The sequence below is a fragment of the Thunnus maccoyii genome, chromosome 6 (genome assembly GCF_910596095.1).
Source record: "Thunnus maccoyii chromosome 6, fThuMac1.1, whole genome shotgun sequence".
Lineage (NCBI taxonomy): Eukaryota > Metazoa > Chordata > Actinopteri > Scombriformes > Scombridae > Thunnus > Thunnus maccoyii.
In genome coordinates, this window is record NC_056538.1 from 17641115 (window position 1) to 17661039 (window position 19925).

Here is a 19925-nt window from a genome sequence, read left to right on the forward strand (position 1 = left end):
GTCAATCAACTGATCGCCTAAATCGCCTAATAATAGCCTCATGGCAGCTCTACAGCTGTTACTTAAACATGTAAATAGTGTTAAGACTGAAGCTATTAACATGAGACTTGGTTTAATATTGGTGCAGTATTTAAGGCTGCAACTTACTATTAATTTTATTATCAATTAACCTGCCATTTATTTTTCTGATTAATCGATTAATGGTTCGGTCTACGAAGTGTCAGAAAATAGTGAAAAATGTCAAAGATGATGATGATGTTTTGTTTTGTCCAACTGTTCAAAACCTAAAGATGTTCAGTTTACTGTAATGAAACACATTCAATCATCACATTTTATAACATTTTTTGTATTTTTGCTTAAAACATGACTAATTATTTGTTTATCAAAATAGCTGCTGATTAATTTTCTGTCAATCGACTAATTGATTAAAAACTAATCATTTCACCTCTAGAGGAGAACTTATCATTGTAGCTTCAATTATTCATCGGTCTCTATATTTGAAGTGTCATGGCGGAGGTTTTCTGTGGTCGGCTCATTTCTGTAAAGCCTGAGCGAGCAGCTCTGCTGTAGTAGTTTTATTGATCGTCTTGGCTCGGAGGGCAGGATTGGTGTGTGCTAATGTCTTCCATGTCTTCTCCTTTCACCTCACCTCCTTATTAATGAATATTTTTCACCTCATCTCTTTATCATGGAGCCTTTGTCCTTTTGATCTCTGCAGTCTGCAAATGTCTCAGAAGGGACACAAGTGCCTCAGTAAAGGCAAACAAACAGACCTGCATTCATGCACATACATCACTGTAAGACCTGTGCAATCACAGGAGAACATGACCCCTCCAACCCCCCCCACTCATTCCTCACACAGTGACTTGCAGCCGATCTTCCTCCAGATGAATTAAACGCACTGTAATGCAAAGTGAGTCATCACATAAAAGCTCTATTGTTAAGTTCACTGAACCTGACTGACAGCTCCGGTACGAAGTAGGATAATCAAACAGTTTCTCATAGAAACGACCATGACGTCACATCTTAATACAAACATTAACCAACACACTCACAGTGAGGTAGAGTGTGTTAGACAAACCATTACCATTAAAACAAAACTATGTCTCGCTGCATCTTTCATCATCAGTTACATGTTGTCACCAGTTATTTCCTTGTTTTATTAGAATAATTTCTTATAGTGTTGAGTCATTTTTTAGAAAAAAAAATGTCCAAATTCTCTGATACAAGCTTCTCAAATGTGAGTATTTTCTGGTTTCTTTAGTCTCTATGACATTAAACTGAATATCTTTGGGTTGTGGACAAAATAAGACATTTGAGGACGTCATCTTGGGCTCTGGGAAATTTGCATTTTCTAACATTTTATAGACCAAACAACTAATAATAATCAATAGATTAATAAACAGTGAAAATAATGGTTAGCTACAGCCCTTCTGTTCATCATTATTCAACACACTGTGTGGGTCCTAGGTTGGCGACCAATAATCTAGAGTGATTTTTCCATTTAATATCACTTTTAGCAAATGAAAATGAGTTAAAAATCTGCTATAATGTATTGATTTCAATTATTAAATCTAGAACAGTCACACACAAGGAGACTGATGAAGAGAGATAAGGATGCATTTTAATCTTTGATCTACTGGATGTGGATTTTGTCAATTAAATGTCTCAAATATGTTGTTTATCTAAGTTCAGCTTTATGTTAGTCTTTGACTTCCAGCTGCTCCTTATAAGTGGTGCAATCCTTCATTATCTTCATTATAATTATATGTTTATAAGCAAAAACATGTTTGAATATCCTGCAAATGAACAGTGTGCATGACCTGGGGGTGACTACATGCCAACATGATGGGTGCATCAACCCGGAGAGAAAACATGGCTTCAGATGCAGCACAATATGTAGCCTGACGCTCCCTGCAGATAAACCAATGTTACACCGTTATTTGTTATTAACTAGCTAGAAATCACACCCACGGCAGAGAAAACAATGTAAAGCATCTTGTTTTTCGGTGGAGCATCTTTAGAGCACCAGAGGATGCGCTGCCGTCTCTGCATCTCCCGCCCCGCCGCCGCATGCAGCCCGGCGGCTGTAAACAACCCGCAGCCCCGCAGCTCCTTTACCTTCCTCCTCTCCCATGCGTTCGTCCTTCCAGGTGCAGCAGAGCAGCATCAACCTCATTCACTCTCCGACACCGAGCTCCGGGGAGAGAGCCAGCCGCCTTCGGTCGACAGATAACCGGTGTCCGACCACCCACCGTAGCCCGCCCGGCGGTCGTGTTGCTGTGCGTCGGTCGCTCCCTGCGGCGGCCCACACAACTTCCTCCTGCCTGCTGCCTGCACGTTTCTGCGGCGCTTCATTCAAGAGAGCTGCCGGCCAATGAAGCTGCTCAGCCGGGAAGAGGAAGACTCGGGTTGGCCAACCAGGAACACTCCCTGGTTAATTGATGCAGGAGGGGCGGGGAGGAGGGGTCAGGAGGAAGGCAGTGCAATGCAGTAAAGATCACTGTGGGTTTAAAAATGACAAAAATAACAATTTATTTATTTTTATTTAGTTAGTGATTCATTTTTTTGTTACTTTCTTATCTTTTGTGAAAACATAACAATTAACATACTACTCTAACATCCCTGTAAGGTAGCTGTACTATCTCGGTCCTTCCTATAACTGCAATTTCCCTAATTGTTTCCCTAAAATAGTTGTGTAATTTGGCATCGGTATTTAGAGACAGTGCTCTACTGGCCTAAAATTAAATAAATAATCAGAAGAGGCTACATGTTCTGAAGAAGAGTGATGCAGAAAATGTTTTAAAATGTTGATTCTTTGCTTATGAACAGTTGAAGCACTGAACGGGTTTAAAAAGTCTGTTAAAGTGAAAGGAGTTGAAGTGAAAATGCTGAAGTCTGCTGAATTTTCATTAGAGAATACTTGATGAAAGAAGTTGAAATGTCACTTGAAGTGGAAGCTGTGAAAAAAGTTGATGTGTAAAGCAGCACAACTCACATTGGGGGGACAAAATGTTAGTTGGAGATTAAGCAATGAAAGCAGTTGAGATGTTACTTGAAGAGTAAGAGGTGAAAGTAGTTGAAATGTTTCTTGAAGAGTAAGAGATTAAAGCAGTTGAAATGTTACTTGAAGACTAAGAGATGAAAGTAGTTGAAATGTTTCTTGAAGAGATGAAAGCAGTTGAAATGTAACTTGAAGACTAGGAGGTGAAAGCAGTTGAAATGTCAGTTGAAGAGTAAAAGATGAAAGCGGTTGAAATGTTACTTGAAGACTAAGAGGTGAAAGCAGTTGAAATGTCAGTTGAAGAGATGAAAGAAGTTGAAATGTTACTTGAAGAGTAAGAAATGAAAGCAGTTGAAATGTCAGTTGAAGAGATGAAAGCAGTTGAAATGTCAGTTGAAGAGATGAAAGCAGTTGAAATGTCAGTTGAAGAGTAAAAGATGAAAGCAGTTGAAATGTTACTTGAAGAGTAAGAGATGAAAGCAGTTGAAATGTTACTTGAAGACTAAGAGGTGAAAGCAGTTGAAATGTCAGTTGAAGAGATGAAAGAAGTTGAAATGTTACTTGAAGAGTAAAAGATGAAAGCAGTTGAAATGTCAGTTGAAGAGTAAAAGATGAAAGCAGATGTCAGTTGACCAGTAAGTAGTTAAAACAGTTGAAATTGCAGTTGAAGTGTTTGTGCTGGAGACAGTTCACTGTGTGCACTGAAAGCAGTTGAAGTGTCACTTGGTACAGTACAGGTATGTATGTACTTACAGCAGATAAGATGTCAGCTTAAGTGTAAAATCTGAAAATAGTTGAGTCCACAACAGGCCAGCTTTACATATATGGAGACTTCTGTTTCCAGTAATAAATCAGTAATCAATATATATATTTACTTGGGTTTAAATGAAACATTTCTTCCTCTGGAGCCCAGCAGATACTTTAAAATTCAAAACAACTAAGTAAATTCTGACTAAAGTCTCAAAACTTTGTCTCTATTTTCTCTATAATTAGTACCAAATGACTGTATTGTTCTTTTCAGGAAACTTTAAATAAATGATATCAAACAACAAACATCTCATCAGGTGTGACTGAGTTCAAATATTCTTGTGGTAAAGCTAAAGCGGTTTCTTATTTTCACTGAGATATACTGTCTGTATACCAGCTCTGAAACATATTAGACTGACTCCACAGTGACTCTAGTTCTTCTGAAGTGGGACACTGCAGGACTACGGCTCCTGCTGAAGGAACAACAGTGTAATCTAACGTCTACAGGATGTGGATCATGGGTCAGTGGCTCTCCCAGGAGATCTCCAGAGAACGGCAGCATGACTTCATTATTTCCAGCTGGCACAACACGAGCAGAGTTTAGACAGTCACCATACTGAGGAAAACTGTCCACCCTTATCTGTCGGGATGTTTTCAGTAAGTTAGGAGAATTTAACCAAATATTTCACAAAATCTGTTGGTCTCTGATTTATATTTTTTTGTCCTGGGACATCATGACTACGTGGTATGTGCCTTAAAACAAACTGATCCACCAGGACACCTCAGACCAGGTGGTTTTGATCAACCTTCAGGACCAGCTGCTGCTGCTGCAGTGGAATGCACTTATAAAGACAATAAAACAAAAAGAGAGACAAGTTCTTTAACACTTTTTATTTTGTTATTTAATGAAGCAAATAAAATGCCAGGATGTCACATGTTTGTCGTGGAAATTATAAAAAGTGCAAAACCACACTGTTCCTCCTTATAAAAACAGTTTTAAATAAAGATGAAGAGTATCCCACGGCACATAAGACAAGGTCTGATCCGGCGGGGCTCAAACACAGTTCTCACACAGCACAGAGTGGTGGAACTGAAGCCAGCTAACACCAAATTAGTACAAAATACAGTACACAATTACAGAAAGAGATGGGGTCACTTGGCGACAGCGCTCATGAACCTTCGGTCGGTAAAGCCTTATTTTTTAAAAGCAGCTCAAGTAAATGAAGAACAACGGGGGAGTTTATGTCTCACACAGAACTAAACACATCACCCATCAAACCTATTCTGTATTACAATTGTATTACTGTATTACAGTGAATAAATGCAAAAGCAAAGGATTGTTCTTGTTGTATGTTCACACATTCCTGATAACAATAAAGCTATGAGTCAAAGCAGGGTGCAAAAAAAATAGCTTGAATAATCATGTAATGACAAGTTACATAAAAGTTAATAACTGCTGAAATAAGACTAAACATTTGACTTAAAGCATTTTAAGACAGTGACACATAATTAGACATTCACACATACATAATGTATATGAATGATATCTAATCTACTTGGAGCTAAAAGCAAAAAATGGCAACATTGTTTTGAAACCTCCTATACTGATTCACTTTTTGATTGTCTTCAGCTACCATACCTCCGAACAGAGGTTGCTCTTCATAAATCGCACGTTTGGCACCATAAAAAAAAAAATGCTGAGAAAACTGAACTGCATAGCAACTAGAATCAGCAAAGTTACTGAAAGCAGATGGGTTGGCCGCAGCCTCGAATCCCGCTGCTTTATACCCAGCAGGCCTAAAAATAGCAGCAGAGAAGACGGAGAGCCAGAGACGATGCTGAGATTGGCCAGATTTCATCCGTTTTCGGACGGGCCTTGACCAACCCAAAACCCATCTTATGGGTCAGAGAGGTGACAAAGCTCTGCACAGTGAGGCGAGACAGTGTGAGGACAAGTCACCTTGCTTTAGGATTAAAGAAAGAGGGAAATCATTCAAAGGTCACATTGGCAGCTGATGGTTCAGACAGTCTTTTGCACAACAGTACAACCACATGCGCAAACCACACACACACACACACACACACACACACACACACACACACATAACACACAACACACATTTATGCACAACAACAAGCAACACATGGTGACACACACTTTGAATTTTAAGTAGGCTGGTGCAGTAAGGGGGAGTTAAAGCCGATTAACAGTAATGACTAAAGGCACTATCAATAATAAACGTCACGTGAGAACGTGTACAAAATTCTGGGTCGGTGGGTTTGTATAAAAACAGACGTTGAAGTCAAGCAAGTAATAAAAAAAAGTCTTTACATGTTGTCTAATGGGGATTTGTTTGCATATAAAATGTACATTCTAGATCATGCAGTAGCACCATGGTTTCTTGAGGTCACACTAGATCTCAAGTGATCCTCTACTTCCTCCTCCCACAGTATTTTCCCTGGCATCCTGCGACTCCACCTGCAGCAAAAACCACAAGAAGAAGAGTTTAGTCTTTCTTCAGCATTAAGTATTTCTCACAAGATACTGTTTGTATCTTACACAAGAACTGCCTGGATTCATAAATAAATAGCCAGTATTTCAACTATGTTTTGCTGTAGCAGGCTTTTATATATATATTATAAGCTTGAACTCAGTTTGTATGTGTGTTTGTAAGTGTTTTACCTCTGGGGACCCCTCCTGCACCTCCAAGGAAGCCCTGCAATGGACCGTACTTGGCTGCTTTGGCTGCAAAACAACAACAACAACCAATATGAGCTATTTACTTTAACCGAAAATGATCTTCTGCTGTTCCACAAGATGTCTCCTTCCTCTCCCTGCATGGCTGAGTGAAGTTTACAACTAGTGGACGTGTGGTGTTTGACCACAGCATCCAATTCAGCGACTACACAGTACCACCAGCCTCTCAGAGATGCTCTTGTACGCTGATGACTGGAGACTTATTGATATTCACAGCTGTTGTGAATGAAATAACAGATGGATTTATCGACAAAGGTAGCAGGTACAGAGCAGCGGATGTGCAAGACTGTTAACAAGGTCAATGATGTATGATAAAGAGATGGCTACTGATGGATTGAGCTGAAGTTTGTCCCGTCAAAATCTTCCTAACACACACACACTGAATTCCATGTGTGTATATTACTGCGTAATGACATTTACCTGTTGATTATGTGCTATCAAATTAACACCTGAAGGTCAGAACAAGGTCAAACAACATGCTGGCAAAACTCACTGTGTATATATGTGGATGTAAAGGAGAACATCATCAATTTGAGCATTCATTCTTGATGTTGGAAATCATAACTTAAGGTCAATTTACTATTTCTTTCGGTAGTATTTGGTCTCATTCAGCAGATGGAGTTTGAAAACTTGAGAGAAAGCTAGTAAACATTGTAACCCTTTGGTTAAAATATGTTGTCATATATTTGGGAACTTCACAGCTGTCAACTAGATTGAAATAAGAGAGAAGAAAAAACTTGACGTCAAGTCGAGGGCCGTCAGGGATGTAAAGTTGAATTGCCACACCATGGTGGTTGCGCTCTGACAGTTATAGAAAAGGCTGTAAATCTCACAGCCTCACACAAAAATCTTACGAGCCAATAACGTCAAGTCTAAATCACAGTTACTGGAGCAGAACCAGATTAGTTCACCAGTTTCCAACTTAAAAGGGTAAGGCTGGCGGCTTTCTATATTTTTCTAATTGTCAACAAATCTCATATGCAGAGCCAAACCAACAACAATGAGTCACACTGCTGCACAGGGTGACATGTTTCATCACCACAAAGAGTTTTAGGTACGTTAATTTGTTTAGCAACGGCTCCAAACAGTAATAACAGTGATAAAATTTACATACTAGAGTTATTTACAATGTACAATGTAGCACAAAGTCAAGAGGTTGTGATATGTAGCACAACAAGCTAGCAAAGCTCTGTAAACGGAACCACAATCCCGCACATGCTCAGTGGCGTCTGCAGTACAAGGAACTACTCTCCTGAGACTGAAAACATGATCACTGTTATTAGTCTATGGAGTCATTTTTAAATAAACTACTTTAATCTTTAAGGTGAAGGAACATGTTCACCCAGTACAACGGTGTGGCTTTTTGACATATGTTGCCTTATCCTTTAAGGGAATCATTGGTTCAACTTCACAAATACTAACTGAACTATTTTGAGGCTTTGTGTGACCTCTCTCATTCATTTGGCAAAGGGATTTTGCAAACTCCCATCTGTGTAACAATCTATTATCTTTAGATTTACAGGTGCCCTTGAAGGCTGCCGATGTCTCAAACACTACAGAAGAAACCAGTAACTGTAGAAGAAACCAGACGAGTTTCCTTGAAATAATCCCACCAGCAGTAATCTCTGACATTCAAGGAAAATACAGATTATCATGTGTTCACATACTAGTTGTGCCGTGCCATCTGCACTGACGAGCACACACAGTACAGACGCCGCACTGCACCCTCTCCCAATCTCATCCAGATAATCTGACATGTTGCCATCCTCTGCCAACGAGCAGAGAGGGAAATTGGAAAATGAACTGAGGTGTAGGGAGACATTTTCATCACTGAAACCACTTATCCCTTCTTTATGTGGTGTGTGTGTGTGTGTGTGTGTGTGTGTGTGTGTGTGTGTGTGTGTGTGGAGAGATGTGAGGATGGTGGATGTCTGGTACCTTGTTGAGGAGTCAGTGGGGCTGGTACATATCCACCTAGACAACAGACACAGGGAAAGACAAACGAGATGGTGCACTTAGACGACTGCTAAGATGAAACCACTTTTGATCTGTCACAGTGTTTGATATATTTTTCCTGGCCAGGATATAGTGAGGAAAAACTGTTGACATTAGAGTAAATCGCATGGGAGGCTCTTAACTCTGGTGTTGAGCTGTTTGATCCAGAAATGTCTTTTGTGTATTTAGGTGGTCAGATTTAGACAGAAAGTGTTCTCCTGTCTGCGTTTTGTATTTAAAACATATAAACACACATTCTTAGTTTACATTTCAGAAAGTACTTGTGAATTTTGCCTAATAAAGCAGTTAAAATAAGCCTAACGTTCTCAAGATTTATTTTGTAAATGGGAGAAAAGATTACATCAATTTGATGCACTGTCTAAAGTAATCCAATTAATCTCTCTGTAATGAGGTGCTAAGAGGAGAAAAAATCATCCAAAAGTCAACCTCCCATGTGAATTCACAAGTTGAGTGTGAAAAATTAGAAATAAAATGAGATTATGTTAAAAATGAAAAGCCCTGTTTGCTTGCTTCATCTTTAGAAATCAAGCAAAGCATTTCTCTAATAATTTTATGTGCATTCATGATAAAATTTAGATATATTATCACAAAACATCAGGACTTTTCAAATTTAATCTGAGATGATTTGCAGTTGAAATCTTCCCAGTGTATATAAGCAACACAAGTGATATATACAGTATCTTGACAGGGAGATCACATGGAAAACCCACAACGTTTGCAGAAGCTGGAGTTGTGTTGTGTTTAGATGAAAGTGTTTGGCATAAAGGGAAGGAGAGTGAGAAGGCATCAACATAACTTAACTCAAAAACACGGGCTAATGAGCCGCAAACTTTTTTTGGATGTGAAGAATCGTAATAAATTGGGGAAAATGAAACTTGCTCTCTCTTTTCTTTATGCTCTCATCTCTAAAAAGGAAGCAGCGGGTCAGTTTGCCTGTCATTTTCATCTGTGCAGCTGTGTTACCTTGCTGCTGGCAGGTGAGAATTAATCCGCGTCCTGATCCAGAAACAAGGATGAAAAGTTAAAGAATCATCTGTGGTCTAAATACGTGGCTATGTGGAGGCAGACTTGGATCTGCTTGGAGCTAATGTTTGGCTTCCAGTAACAGAAAAAAAAAAATGTTTGAAGAACTCATTAATATTTATACTGAGATAAACACTGTGATGATTAAATCATTAAGTATTTCCCATGCAACACAAATCAAAACTTTGTCATATTTATAGTGTTCAAACCACAGCTAGCTTGTGTTTTTGTATTTTTGTCTGTTTTTTCTTGCGAGAAACAGATCTCTAACTCGTCTACTAAGCAGCCACACACACACACACCATCCTGTTACAGCCTCCACCTCCCTGAGATAAATGGCTCTATTCTGTTGTCTGTTTTATTCTGGTCCTGATTTATGACACAACCAACGGTCCTCAAAGGTCTCAACACTGTTCACCACCTAACACAAATATACAGTATGCTGTCTACTGGATCTATCTGTCAGAAAGCCACCAGCTGACAAAATGTGACTAAATGCTGGTTAAGTGAAAGTCTATACATATTCTTTGTGCAGACAGAAATACACAGGAAGCAGTGCTAGTACCTGGGTAGTACTGTTGGGGGTAACCTCCTCCATAACCGGGAACCACAGGAGCCGCACCTTTAAAATTAAAATCCAAAGAGTGAAAATATCAGTGTATAAACTGACAATATATATATCTTTCAACAGAATCAGTGTTGTCCAAAAACCAGCTTAAATGAGGAAAACTGTAAATGTGAATGAACGACCCGGAAATAACTTGCAGTGAATACAGTGAATATGTCAACTTGACCTACATTTCAAGAAGCTAATAATCACTCATTTGGCAAAAGTCTCTCTACTGCCCTTGCAAATGAGGAAAAGTCATTAAATCATCTGTGGAAGCATTTCACACGGACAAATATCTCTCTGGCCATTGGGAGGAGGATTAGGGCCACGGGTTTCAAGGACTAGCCTGTCCAGTATCTGTGGAGCTGTGATGGGAGGCTGCTGCTGTGCGATTACACTCATCCCTCACTGACAGGGAGAGGAAGAGGAAGAGGAGGGGCAGGAGCAGAAGCTGCACTGCACAAAGTGTAAATGTGATATGGTGTGCCATATTTACCCACCATTATGTCTTTGTTTTTTGTTTTTTTGAGGCGTCTTTGATAAAGTGGAAAATATTGAACAATGGTCCTCACCTGGCTGAAATCCACCGCCAACTCCAAGACTGCCGTAGCCTGTTCACATGAAAAACAGATAAACCAATCTGTCAGAGTGTCTGTTTTAATAATTTATTGTACAGTAAGCACGACTTACAACCAGCTTTATGTGTCTATAGCTGTGACATGCGGCCAGTGGCTCAGCTGAAGTCACTGTAAAAATCTCATCCACACTTCCTCTGGCAGAGTTCTGCTGTTTCAGGGCAGGACTCTCCAGAGATTTGTGTTATCTTGAAACAGTCACACTTTGATGTTGTACACAGTATTACTAACGGTAATCAGTCTCCATCGGGAATCATTGTTGTTGTTGACTTGCTCCATTTCCAAACTCCTAACGGTACTGTAATACCGGAGGGATCTTTAGAGGCACTGGATTATGTAAAATCATCAGTTTTTTGTAGAGCCAATGTTAAACTACAGTATCTCCACCAATATACACAGTGAACCCAATGACATCTCAGTCTCTGGGACAAAATACTGTACTGTTACATTAATACTGAAAAGGATCCATTGATAATAACACATTTCAGTTATTTCTTCAGCAGGTTCTCTGTCACAGTTAAAGGAAAATGTTCCCAAAAAAGCGCTTGACTGATACATAATTAAGACTATAAAGCCAAAAACTGTTTATAAAATACAGTACTGAAAATCCAGCTGTGGTGATATTAAAGCGGGGAAGGCAGGGTGGAATTAACCTGACACGCCAGATGGTTTGTTACACAAAACCAGCTGAGAAGTCGTCCTTGGAAACTGTTTGGTAAAGGGCAGGCACAAAGAAATACTTGGTAGGTGATTGGATGAACCATCTGTCTATCATCGTTTATTACCGTCTTACCTTGCGAGGCAGCTGGACTCACGAGATCACGTGAGAATCATCACAGGACACTGATTGGTTTGAACAAAAGCGCATAACTTGAAGCCTGACAAGACGGATTCTGACGTGATCTTGTGACTCCAGCTGCCTCGCATGTCAAGGGTGAAATATTGAGAAAATCTGGGTTTTCACATACAGCGTTTGCCATCATTTACCCCACTCAAGCTCTACAAGCTTTAAGAGTGCTGTTCTGTTTGTGACCTTGACTTCTAACCTCACTGTGGATGAAGGGGAAACATCAGGGGAACTTCATATTATCACATTATTGAAGGGGGTAATCAGCGAAACAAGACTCAGGTTCACAACACAGCACACAAGTTTAGTGCGCTTTCATGTGCTCTGACAGCAGCAGGTCTACCTGGTTTGGGTGGTTTAGCTCCGGCACCAGCACCTCCCAGTCCAGCCGCACCAGGATATGTCAATCCACCTGTCACAACAGGAAGAAAATTGTCTTAGATGTGGCAACAAAGACTCTTAAATGGTATACCTACAGTTGTCCTGTGTGGGATTGGATGGAATGAGTGTTCGTGTAAAAATTGCTTCCTCTAAAACACCAGCTACTTTCCTTGGACAAAGTATCCAGCCGGCTTCTCCTCCCTGATACTACACTCCATACAGACTTATCAGCATGTTGGCCAGTTTCCTGCACAGGAAGCGCATTGCGATGGCATCTCCTGACCAACTGTCACTTTGTGCACTGGGCAGGATGTTTTTTTTGTTTGTTTTTTTGTTTTTTTAAGTTGGGGGAAACATTGTGTATTAGTGCTGTTAGCTTCCTCTCTTCTCATACATACCCTGTCCATATCCATGATGATATGGACTGTATCCCCCTGAATCATAATGACAGAAAAAGGTAGCATTATTGTCTGGCAGGTTACCTACTGTAACCTCCCACAGTGTGTATGTGTATGTTTATGTTTATGTATGTTTATTGTTTTATTTGTAATAAAACAATAAAACGAATCTTGTCATGACAAAAATAATTTAATCTTTTTTTTTTTCTTAAGAAAGGTATTTGATTATATTTCATACTTTGTATGTCTTTGTCGACTGATACCTGAGTTAAGTGTTTCTGGGGTTCACAAAAAATGTGTAATGTTACTTGTTAAATACAATCACGGTAATAGGTAATAGAAATGTAGTTTAGTTCTGACCTCCTGCTGCCAGTGGGATTCCTGCTCCACCCACACCTACGAAAGGACACAAAATAACGATGTGTGAGCTTACAGACACAAATGAGCAAAAAAAAAAAAAAATCCTCCCCAAATTAGCCATGCAATAAGAAATCATTCTTTGGACGAACTGTGGAGTGGTTTGTTTAAAACACAAATACAAATGATAAAAAATATACTTTTTTTCCTTTTTTCCAAGTGTTCTCTGTATGTCTGTCACAGTATGTGTATAACAATCACTTTTACAAGTAAGTATATTTAAAGATAACACTTCAAACTTTGTCCAATAAATGACTAGTTGGGTTTGGCTTTTGCTTGCATGTACACACACCTGGAGGTTTCAAAGGTTTTGCTCCAGGCAGCGTTCCGGGTCCAGTTCCAGGGACGACACCAGCACCATAAGGAACTAAAGCACAGAAACAATAGAAGCAGAACAGAACAGTCACTCTGATTAACAAGTCTATAATGTTTAAGTGAGTATAAAGGGAACATGCCTCCATAGGGTCCACTGTAGGGATTATCCACCTCTGCCTAGAACAAAACCTGTTCCAGCAGCTGTGGAGTCAAAGCGTTAGAGGGAGGTGTTAAGAAGATTCCTCTTTATCATGAGGAATAAAAGTGTGTTTATTCTGGTCTGTACTGGTTGTATCCTCTACAGACCACATCTTCCTGTTGTTTCTTGAAACCACATAGACAGTTAGACATTATATTCATTAAAAATGGGGGGAGAAAAGGCCAATTCAATGGCTTTATCTTCAGGTTCTGCTTAAAGGTGCAGTTGCAATCTGCAACCTCACCACTAGATACCACTAAATCTTACACACTGCACCTTTAATGTGATACAGATTTTAGGTACTTATTAGTTTGTTGTTTTCATTCAGAATATTATAAAGGCCACATATACTGTAGTAAATCTGTCCCCCTCTGTTACACTCTGCCTTGATTTTGATGAAAATGAAAAATGTATTATCATTTCATGATATGTGTTTAATGTTTTAACATTTATTTTCCTCATATTGTATATTTTTTATAATTCAATGTGTCTTATATGGAAGGTTCCATAGCAAGCAGCCGTGTGATATGACGATATATATTGTTTGACAATAGAAAAACATCTATTGTTTTTTCTCCTGTGTGTTTTATTTGTTGTTTATCTTTGATTTATTTATTTATTGTTTTTTTGTGTGCCTGTGAAGTACTTTGTTACTGGTGTCTGTGAAAGGTGCTATATAAATAAACTTTACTTACTTACTATTATGCTCTATCGTTTATCTTTAGGGCAATATCTTTCATCATTTGGAGTCTGTCCATCTTTTGCACAGATTACATTAATAAATTACTCTTCTTGGCTCTTTACTCACAAAGCTTTAATTGTACTTTCAGTAACTTAACGAGTGTAGCCGTCTTGAACTTGAGTGCTGCACCTGGTTCACTGTCTCTCCTCTGTTCCGCTGTGTGCAGCCCCGCCCACGCTGAACCACAGAGAGCAGAGGAGAGTAGTGCAACCATAAATGACAGCAAAACACAGTAGATACTGTGTTATTTACCTAATTTATATGCACTTGTTTCATTTCAGCTTAGTGTGAGAGTCTCTACTACAGTTTGCTGTCATTTATGGTTGCGCTACTAAGGATAATAAAAAAAAAAAGTCCCTCTCGGGCATTATTAGATTTGCCTAAACATTTGACTGACTGAATTCGACTAAATGAAATCCAACAAAAACACCTTGGACTTGGTCTCATGTCCATCACAGGTAAATACATATATATTGACTGCTGGTTTAATCGATTCAGGCATGAACCGTCTAGTAACAATGTGCATGGTAAGATAAATACAGTCCGGTGTCTGAAGGCGTAACTTTGAATAGGACAATTAAAAGGGTATTGATGACATAATTCGGATGTTTTGAATCTAAAATGATGACAATTGATGTATATTAGTGTGTTAGTGTGTCTTCCTGTACTGTGATGTTTCAGAAAGAACTACTGAGGTGATCCACACAGGTGAAATCAATAAAACACCAGTACAGAAATTAGCTGGCAGCCATTCAGTCTCTACAGTATACTATAATGTACTTTCATTAATTAATTATTCATTTTGCTTGATAGCACATGGAGGTTGCAATTTCAGGAGATCAGGAGCTTTTGGGAAACATAAAGTTAACATTACGCACTCCCAAACAATACATTGACCCTGTATATGGTCAATGTATTTAAAGTTGATTTAGTGGCGACAAAATGTGTGAGATCAACTCAATAAATAGTCCATTCATTCTGAGAATTAGAGATGAGGATTAACAAGATTTTAAAGGTAGACATTGGTCATTGTTACCTGGTAGGATAGGTTTAGGTGGTTTGCCTGCTGTGCCAACACCAACACCTGAAAGCGGCAGTGTTTAGTGTCATTAGAGAGTCAAAGACTGCAGCAGAGACAGAGCTGCTGTGTTAGTCTTTGTCTCCACCATGTGGCCACCTGAATGTATTAAATCCATGAAGGTTCACCAACAAAACACAGCTTGAAGGTTACAACAAACAACATGGAGTTCTTAAATCAATAGCAGTATAAATATTGGCCTACCTCCAGGTTGTTGGACTCCGGTTGCAACTAAAAGAGAGAAGAGACTCACACATGAACTATCTAACATTCCCTATTTCAAAATGTGTTACTAATGCAAATGAGCCCGAAGACAAAAACAAACACAAAGAAACAGCTCAGAACAGCTACAAAGCTTGTCAAAAGAAAAAACCTTGTGGTGTTAAAAGCCACAAGGAAAACAACAACATCAACATACTGTAATACATCCAAATACAAAGGCAAATACATACTGCAAATACAGAATTAACACTCAAGGATGATTTGACTGGTGACTGTGTTAGAGACTCAACTGCAATTAAATGACTATTAGGAAACAGGTTTTATTAAAATGTTTAAGATATTATTATTTGTTGTTTTTTTTCCAAGTATTTGTTTGGATTTGCTTATTTAATTGAACTATAAAAGTCACATGACCAGTTAAACAATGAAATGGTCAATAAGGTGTGATATCATGGGATAACTATGTTTTTATGTGTTAGTTATAAAGTGTAGTATCTCTGCTGAGAGCAATTTTAATGACCACAGATACAAACAGAGAAAGTTTTCACTCACCAGGTTGACCTTGGCCAGTTGGACCAACTAGAAACACAACCAGAGATTAACTCAGTTAAACTCCAGTATAAAATCCCACTGAGAATACATGATGGTTAAACAGTGCAAAACAATACATTTGGTCCAAATCCAACATAATATTGTATAACACACATGCAAAAGAAACTGAAAACTGCTCTTACCACCAGAGGGCAAAACAACACCTGCTCCACCTGTGACATAAACATACACAAGGCACTTAAAAGTTTTGTAACATATCAAATACTAAGATTTCTGAGTATTTCTTGGTGTATTTCAATATGAGAGAATTTTTTATATATTTACCAACACCTGTGCCGGCTGCGAAATAAAATAAAAATCTCTCATTAAGTTTAGTTTGCTACAGTACATATTTATTCAGACAGTTTATTATAGACTAATTAAAAAACAATTTCATGTCCTACTCACCACTTGGCTGAATAATGCCACCAGCAACTATCAAAAGTTAATAGATAACAGTATGTAAGAACAGGTTGAAACATATGGCCGAATTAAATGAAATAACAGAAAAAATATAGCCTTTTTTAACCTACCGCCTGTTATAAGACATCCGCCACAAGAGTACAAAGTGCAAAAAAGAGGGAAAAAAAATAAAATTAGTCAACCTATCTTTTATAATGTTAAATGTAAGTAATTGTATTTGTTTTGTTTGGTTACATAAATAATAATTAAATATGCAATGGCTGTTGATGAAAACAGAAATAAACAAACAAGTGAAAACAGAACTTAATTTTACATGTTGGAAAAGGCAGGTTTGGGAATAGGGAACAAAATACAAGACAACCCTTTACAGAAACATTTAACATAACAAGAACATCTCGTCAAGACAGCAGACACACAACACAACAACTCACTGAAAGGTGCTATTCTACAGCAGGGGCTTCACAGTTCATACAGTACACACGTGACTATATAAAACTGCAAATTAAATGTCACATTATACACTTTCATGGCAATGATTTTATGAAATTTGAATCCTAGAAATATCACAAAACTCCCCTGCTGTAGAACGTGAACTGTAACACTGATCAGGAAAAACTGACCCAGTTCAGGCATTCATATTGTCAAAACAAACCTCTTGAAACATCTAAGAGAGATCAAGAATGTGAAGATTACATTACAGGGTTAATCAACAGTATCACTATGTTTTGAATGTTTACCCCATAAATAAATCAAATTTGACAGATCACATTATCCAAATATTACAGGTATGATATGCATGAAAAATAATCCATCAAGCACAGTGAGCTGTTAGTAAAAAGGAAAGGCATGCGCAAGACAAGTGCTGTTGAGAAAAAGAGAAAAAAAAGAGACCCGTGACCACAACTGACAGTAATAATTGTGGAGCGGCAGGGTTCAGGCAGGCTAAATCCAATTCTCTTTCAGCACTACATAAGGCCCGACATTTAAGGAATTTGTCTCAAGCACAGCTGTCGTATGTAAAATGTTCTTATATCTGACAATGCCAAATTCACTTATCAGATGGTGTGTAATGCTGAAAGAAGTAGGTGAGTAACACTTGTCTTTACAGTCTCTAAATGAAACCGAATATCACTCAGTAAAAGAAGAAATATTTGTTAAAGACAGTTTTCTACAGTCCAAACAGTATTTGAGAAGATAAACAACTCTTATCTGAAAATGTAAGTCTCATGCTGTAATTTCTGTCCATATCAATTATGAGTACAAGTATAATAGAATACATATAGATTTAGACAAACACTCACATTCAAAACTACTGAGAGGACCGACCTACAGTGTACTACAGTAGCAAATACATAACAATTCTTAATTGGATTGATATTAAATACCACAGGTTGCACTTTACGGCGAAACATTTCATGCAAACAGTAAGTCTTACTGGGCTCTGGGACCTCTGGGGCCATGCCAGTTGTGGCAATAGGCGTGGGCCCTGCCAAAAGACAACAGGTTCCAGTTTCATACATTGTGCATTAAAACGGAGCAGAGTGGGAGAGACTAGAAAAGGCAGAAGCCGTGAGGTGGATCTTGACGTTGCCACAGCTGGGAGGCTGTAAGCTAGAGGAGGTCAATAGCTGGTAGCACTAGCAATAAAAATGTGGGCAGGAAATGGGTGAAGAAAAATGTAGAGGGCATAAATGATGGTGATGGAAGTGCTGGTGCAGTGTGCAATTGCCGGATAGCAGTGGAAATGGTGTGGTGGGTTCAGCTGTCTTTGTGTTTGCTGAAGGAGCTGAATGAGCTTCTGATGCTTGACAATATCCTTTATTGTGTAATATTTACTATGAGTGTAGTTAAGTACTATACTGTAGGTTTTGGCAGCAAAACCTTCCTCCCATATGCTGTATATTTATTAGATAATATTGGCTTTTCAGTGTACCTGGACGAGGGGTTCCAGCAAGACCAACATCCTTTCCTGTAAAAGCAATAAAAAGATAATTCATACTGCAAAATATATAAAGGGGCTCATAAATAAAGAAAATAAGAAACTATTCAAAGGTTTACCTGGTTTTAGATCTACAGGACCACCTGTACCACCTGGCACCACAATAGCAGAACCATCTGGAACAACACTGACAACCTGACCTGGTGTAGCTCCTGGGACACCAAGTCCTATTCCAGTAACACCTCCAATGAGAGGCACATATGAGGTCAGCAAATCAATGCCACTGTTATCTGCTACATTACAATACAAACAGCTAAAAGTGACAATACCGACTCTGTTATATCTGACAGTTCCCTTTTCTATGCGCTCAGATGTGGATTTCTTGTACTTGTTGTTTTGATGAAGAGACATCAATAACAGCAGCAAGTGTTAAAGCCACATCTTAAAATCCATTTCTACTCCTGTTGGTGGAGAAATTGGTTTCTGCTTCTTTTACAGTGCATTTCTCTCTGTATGACAGTTACATATCAGTAAAATGACAAGTCTAGATTAGTGCCCTTCTGTTTGTTTGACAGAAACATTGCATGTTTAAACCTGCAATAACAGATTTTTTGGGGACTCGGAGGCAGCGAAAAGAAGTTGTTAACACAACATTGATCTATCATCACCTTTTAAGTTGATATAGCAAACTTGTTAGCAAACAGTTGCTTATTTACACTTCCAGCAGTTACAGAGCAACATTATCTGAATATCTAGGGAATGTAAGTACCATATTCACTCTCATATAGCTCTACGTTTTGTCTGTACCAACTCCTGAGGGAAATAGCTGTATTATTAGCTGCTAAATGCTTGACCATGTTCATAGCTAGTGTGTGTGTTTGCCATTTGGTGCTGAGCAGTTAGCATACAGAGGATTTTTCGTGCTTTTTTGCTGAAAAAAGCTGCCTGCTGCCACCAAAAACAACGCTACGAGAGCAGTGAGAGTAAAGCAGCCGAAACATGCTACAAAGCTCCATAAAGCTGCGGGGAGCTGCAGAGTCCGGTGATAATTCTCTGTAGATTCATTATTACACGCAACAAAAATTACACATTGTAACTTGATACATTGTTATAACAAAAATATCAATTATAGCTGCTTTAAGGTATGATATCATTTACTGTTTGTGAATAAGAAAAGAAACTAAATTACAAACATTGCCAGAAACTGCTTTAACAGATTTTATGTGAAGACATTGTCTGTTGAGTTTACAGAATGATACTAAATAACTAAACTGTAACAGTTTTACAGCTTCTCCTCACCATATTTTGGTGGTTTCACACCGCCTGGATATCCTGTATAAAAACATAGAATCGTCAATACTCTTACCTCTCATCATACACTTTGCATGATGTCACATCAGTCCTGTTAAATAATAATGTAGTAATAATGATGAAATAATACTAATTCTACTGGTTTTTCATACACATGCACATGTAGTACCTCCAAACCCTCCTGGTACAGCACCAGGTACTACTCCAGCTCCACCAGTTCCTGCTGTTCCTCCCAGTCCAGCACCAACTCCTAATTAAGGAAAATGGAG

General features: G+C 38.6%; 2 protein-coding genes across 26 annotated transcripts in view; both read right to left on the reverse strand.

Annotated features, from left to right (window-relative positions):
• Positions 1 to 2438, reverse strand: part of limk1a (LIM domain kinase 1a) — a 57515-nt gene extending 55077 nt beyond the window's left edge. The window contains exon 1 of the mRNA XM_042414709.1: positions 2122 to 2438. Within this exon, the coding sequence (XP_042270643.1) occupies positions 2122 to 2179 (58 nt within the window). The 5' untranslated portion in view covers positions 2180 to 2438. The remainder of the gene's footprint in view (positions 1 to 2121) is intronic.
• A 2189-nt stretch (positions 2439 to 4627) lies between these two features.
• Positions 4628 to 19925, reverse strand: part of elna (elastin a) — a 91051-nt gene continuing 75753 nt past the window's right edge. For 15 of the 25 annotated variants that reach the window (XM_042413587.1, XM_042413586.1, XM_042413588.1 and 12 more), the window contains 22 exons: positions 19826 to 19906; positions 19645 to 19677; positions 18465 to 18587; positions 18340 to 18375; positions 17842 to 17892; positions 16517 to 16519; positions 16392 to 16418; positions 16269 to 16283; positions 16127 to 16156; positions 15945 to 15971; positions 15375 to 15401; positions 15129 to 15176; positions 13129 to 13203; positions 12780 to 12815; positions 12420 to 12455; positions 11984 to 12052; positions 10731 to 10769; positions 10114 to 10170; positions 9489 to 9521; positions 8448 to 8483; positions 6435 to 6497; positions 4628 to 6230 (listed from right to left, as the gene is read on the reverse strand). In XM_042413587.1, the coding sequence (XP_042269521.1) occupies positions 6184 to 6230; positions 6435 to 6497; positions 8448 to 8483; positions 9489 to 9521; positions 10114 to 10170; positions 10731 to 10769; positions 11984 to 12052; positions 12420 to 12455; positions 12780 to 12815; positions 13129 to 13203; positions 15129 to 15176; positions 15375 to 15401; positions 15945 to 15971; positions 16127 to 16156; positions 16269 to 16283; positions 16392 to 16418; positions 16517 to 16519; positions 17842 to 17892; positions 18340 to 18375; positions 18465 to 18587; positions 19645 to 19677; positions 19826 to 19906 (992 nt within the window). In that variant the 3' untranslated portion in view covers positions 4628 to 6183. Of the gene's footprint in view, positions 6231 to 6434; positions 6498 to 8447; positions 8484 to 9488; positions 9522 to 10113; positions 10171 to 10730; positions 10770 to 11983; positions 12053 to 12419; positions 12456 to 12779; positions 12816 to 13128; positions 13204 to 15128; positions 15177 to 15374; positions 15402 to 15944; positions 15972 to 16126; positions 16157 to 16268; positions 16284 to 16391; positions 16419 to 16516; positions 16520 to 16548; positions 17071 to 17841; positions 17893 to 18339; positions 18376 to 18464; positions 18588 to 19644; positions 19678 to 19825; positions 19907 to 19925 lie in introns of those variants that run through there. The other 10 variants (XM_042413582.1, XM_042413591.1, XM_042413589.1 and 7 more) reach the window with 10 other exon arrangements.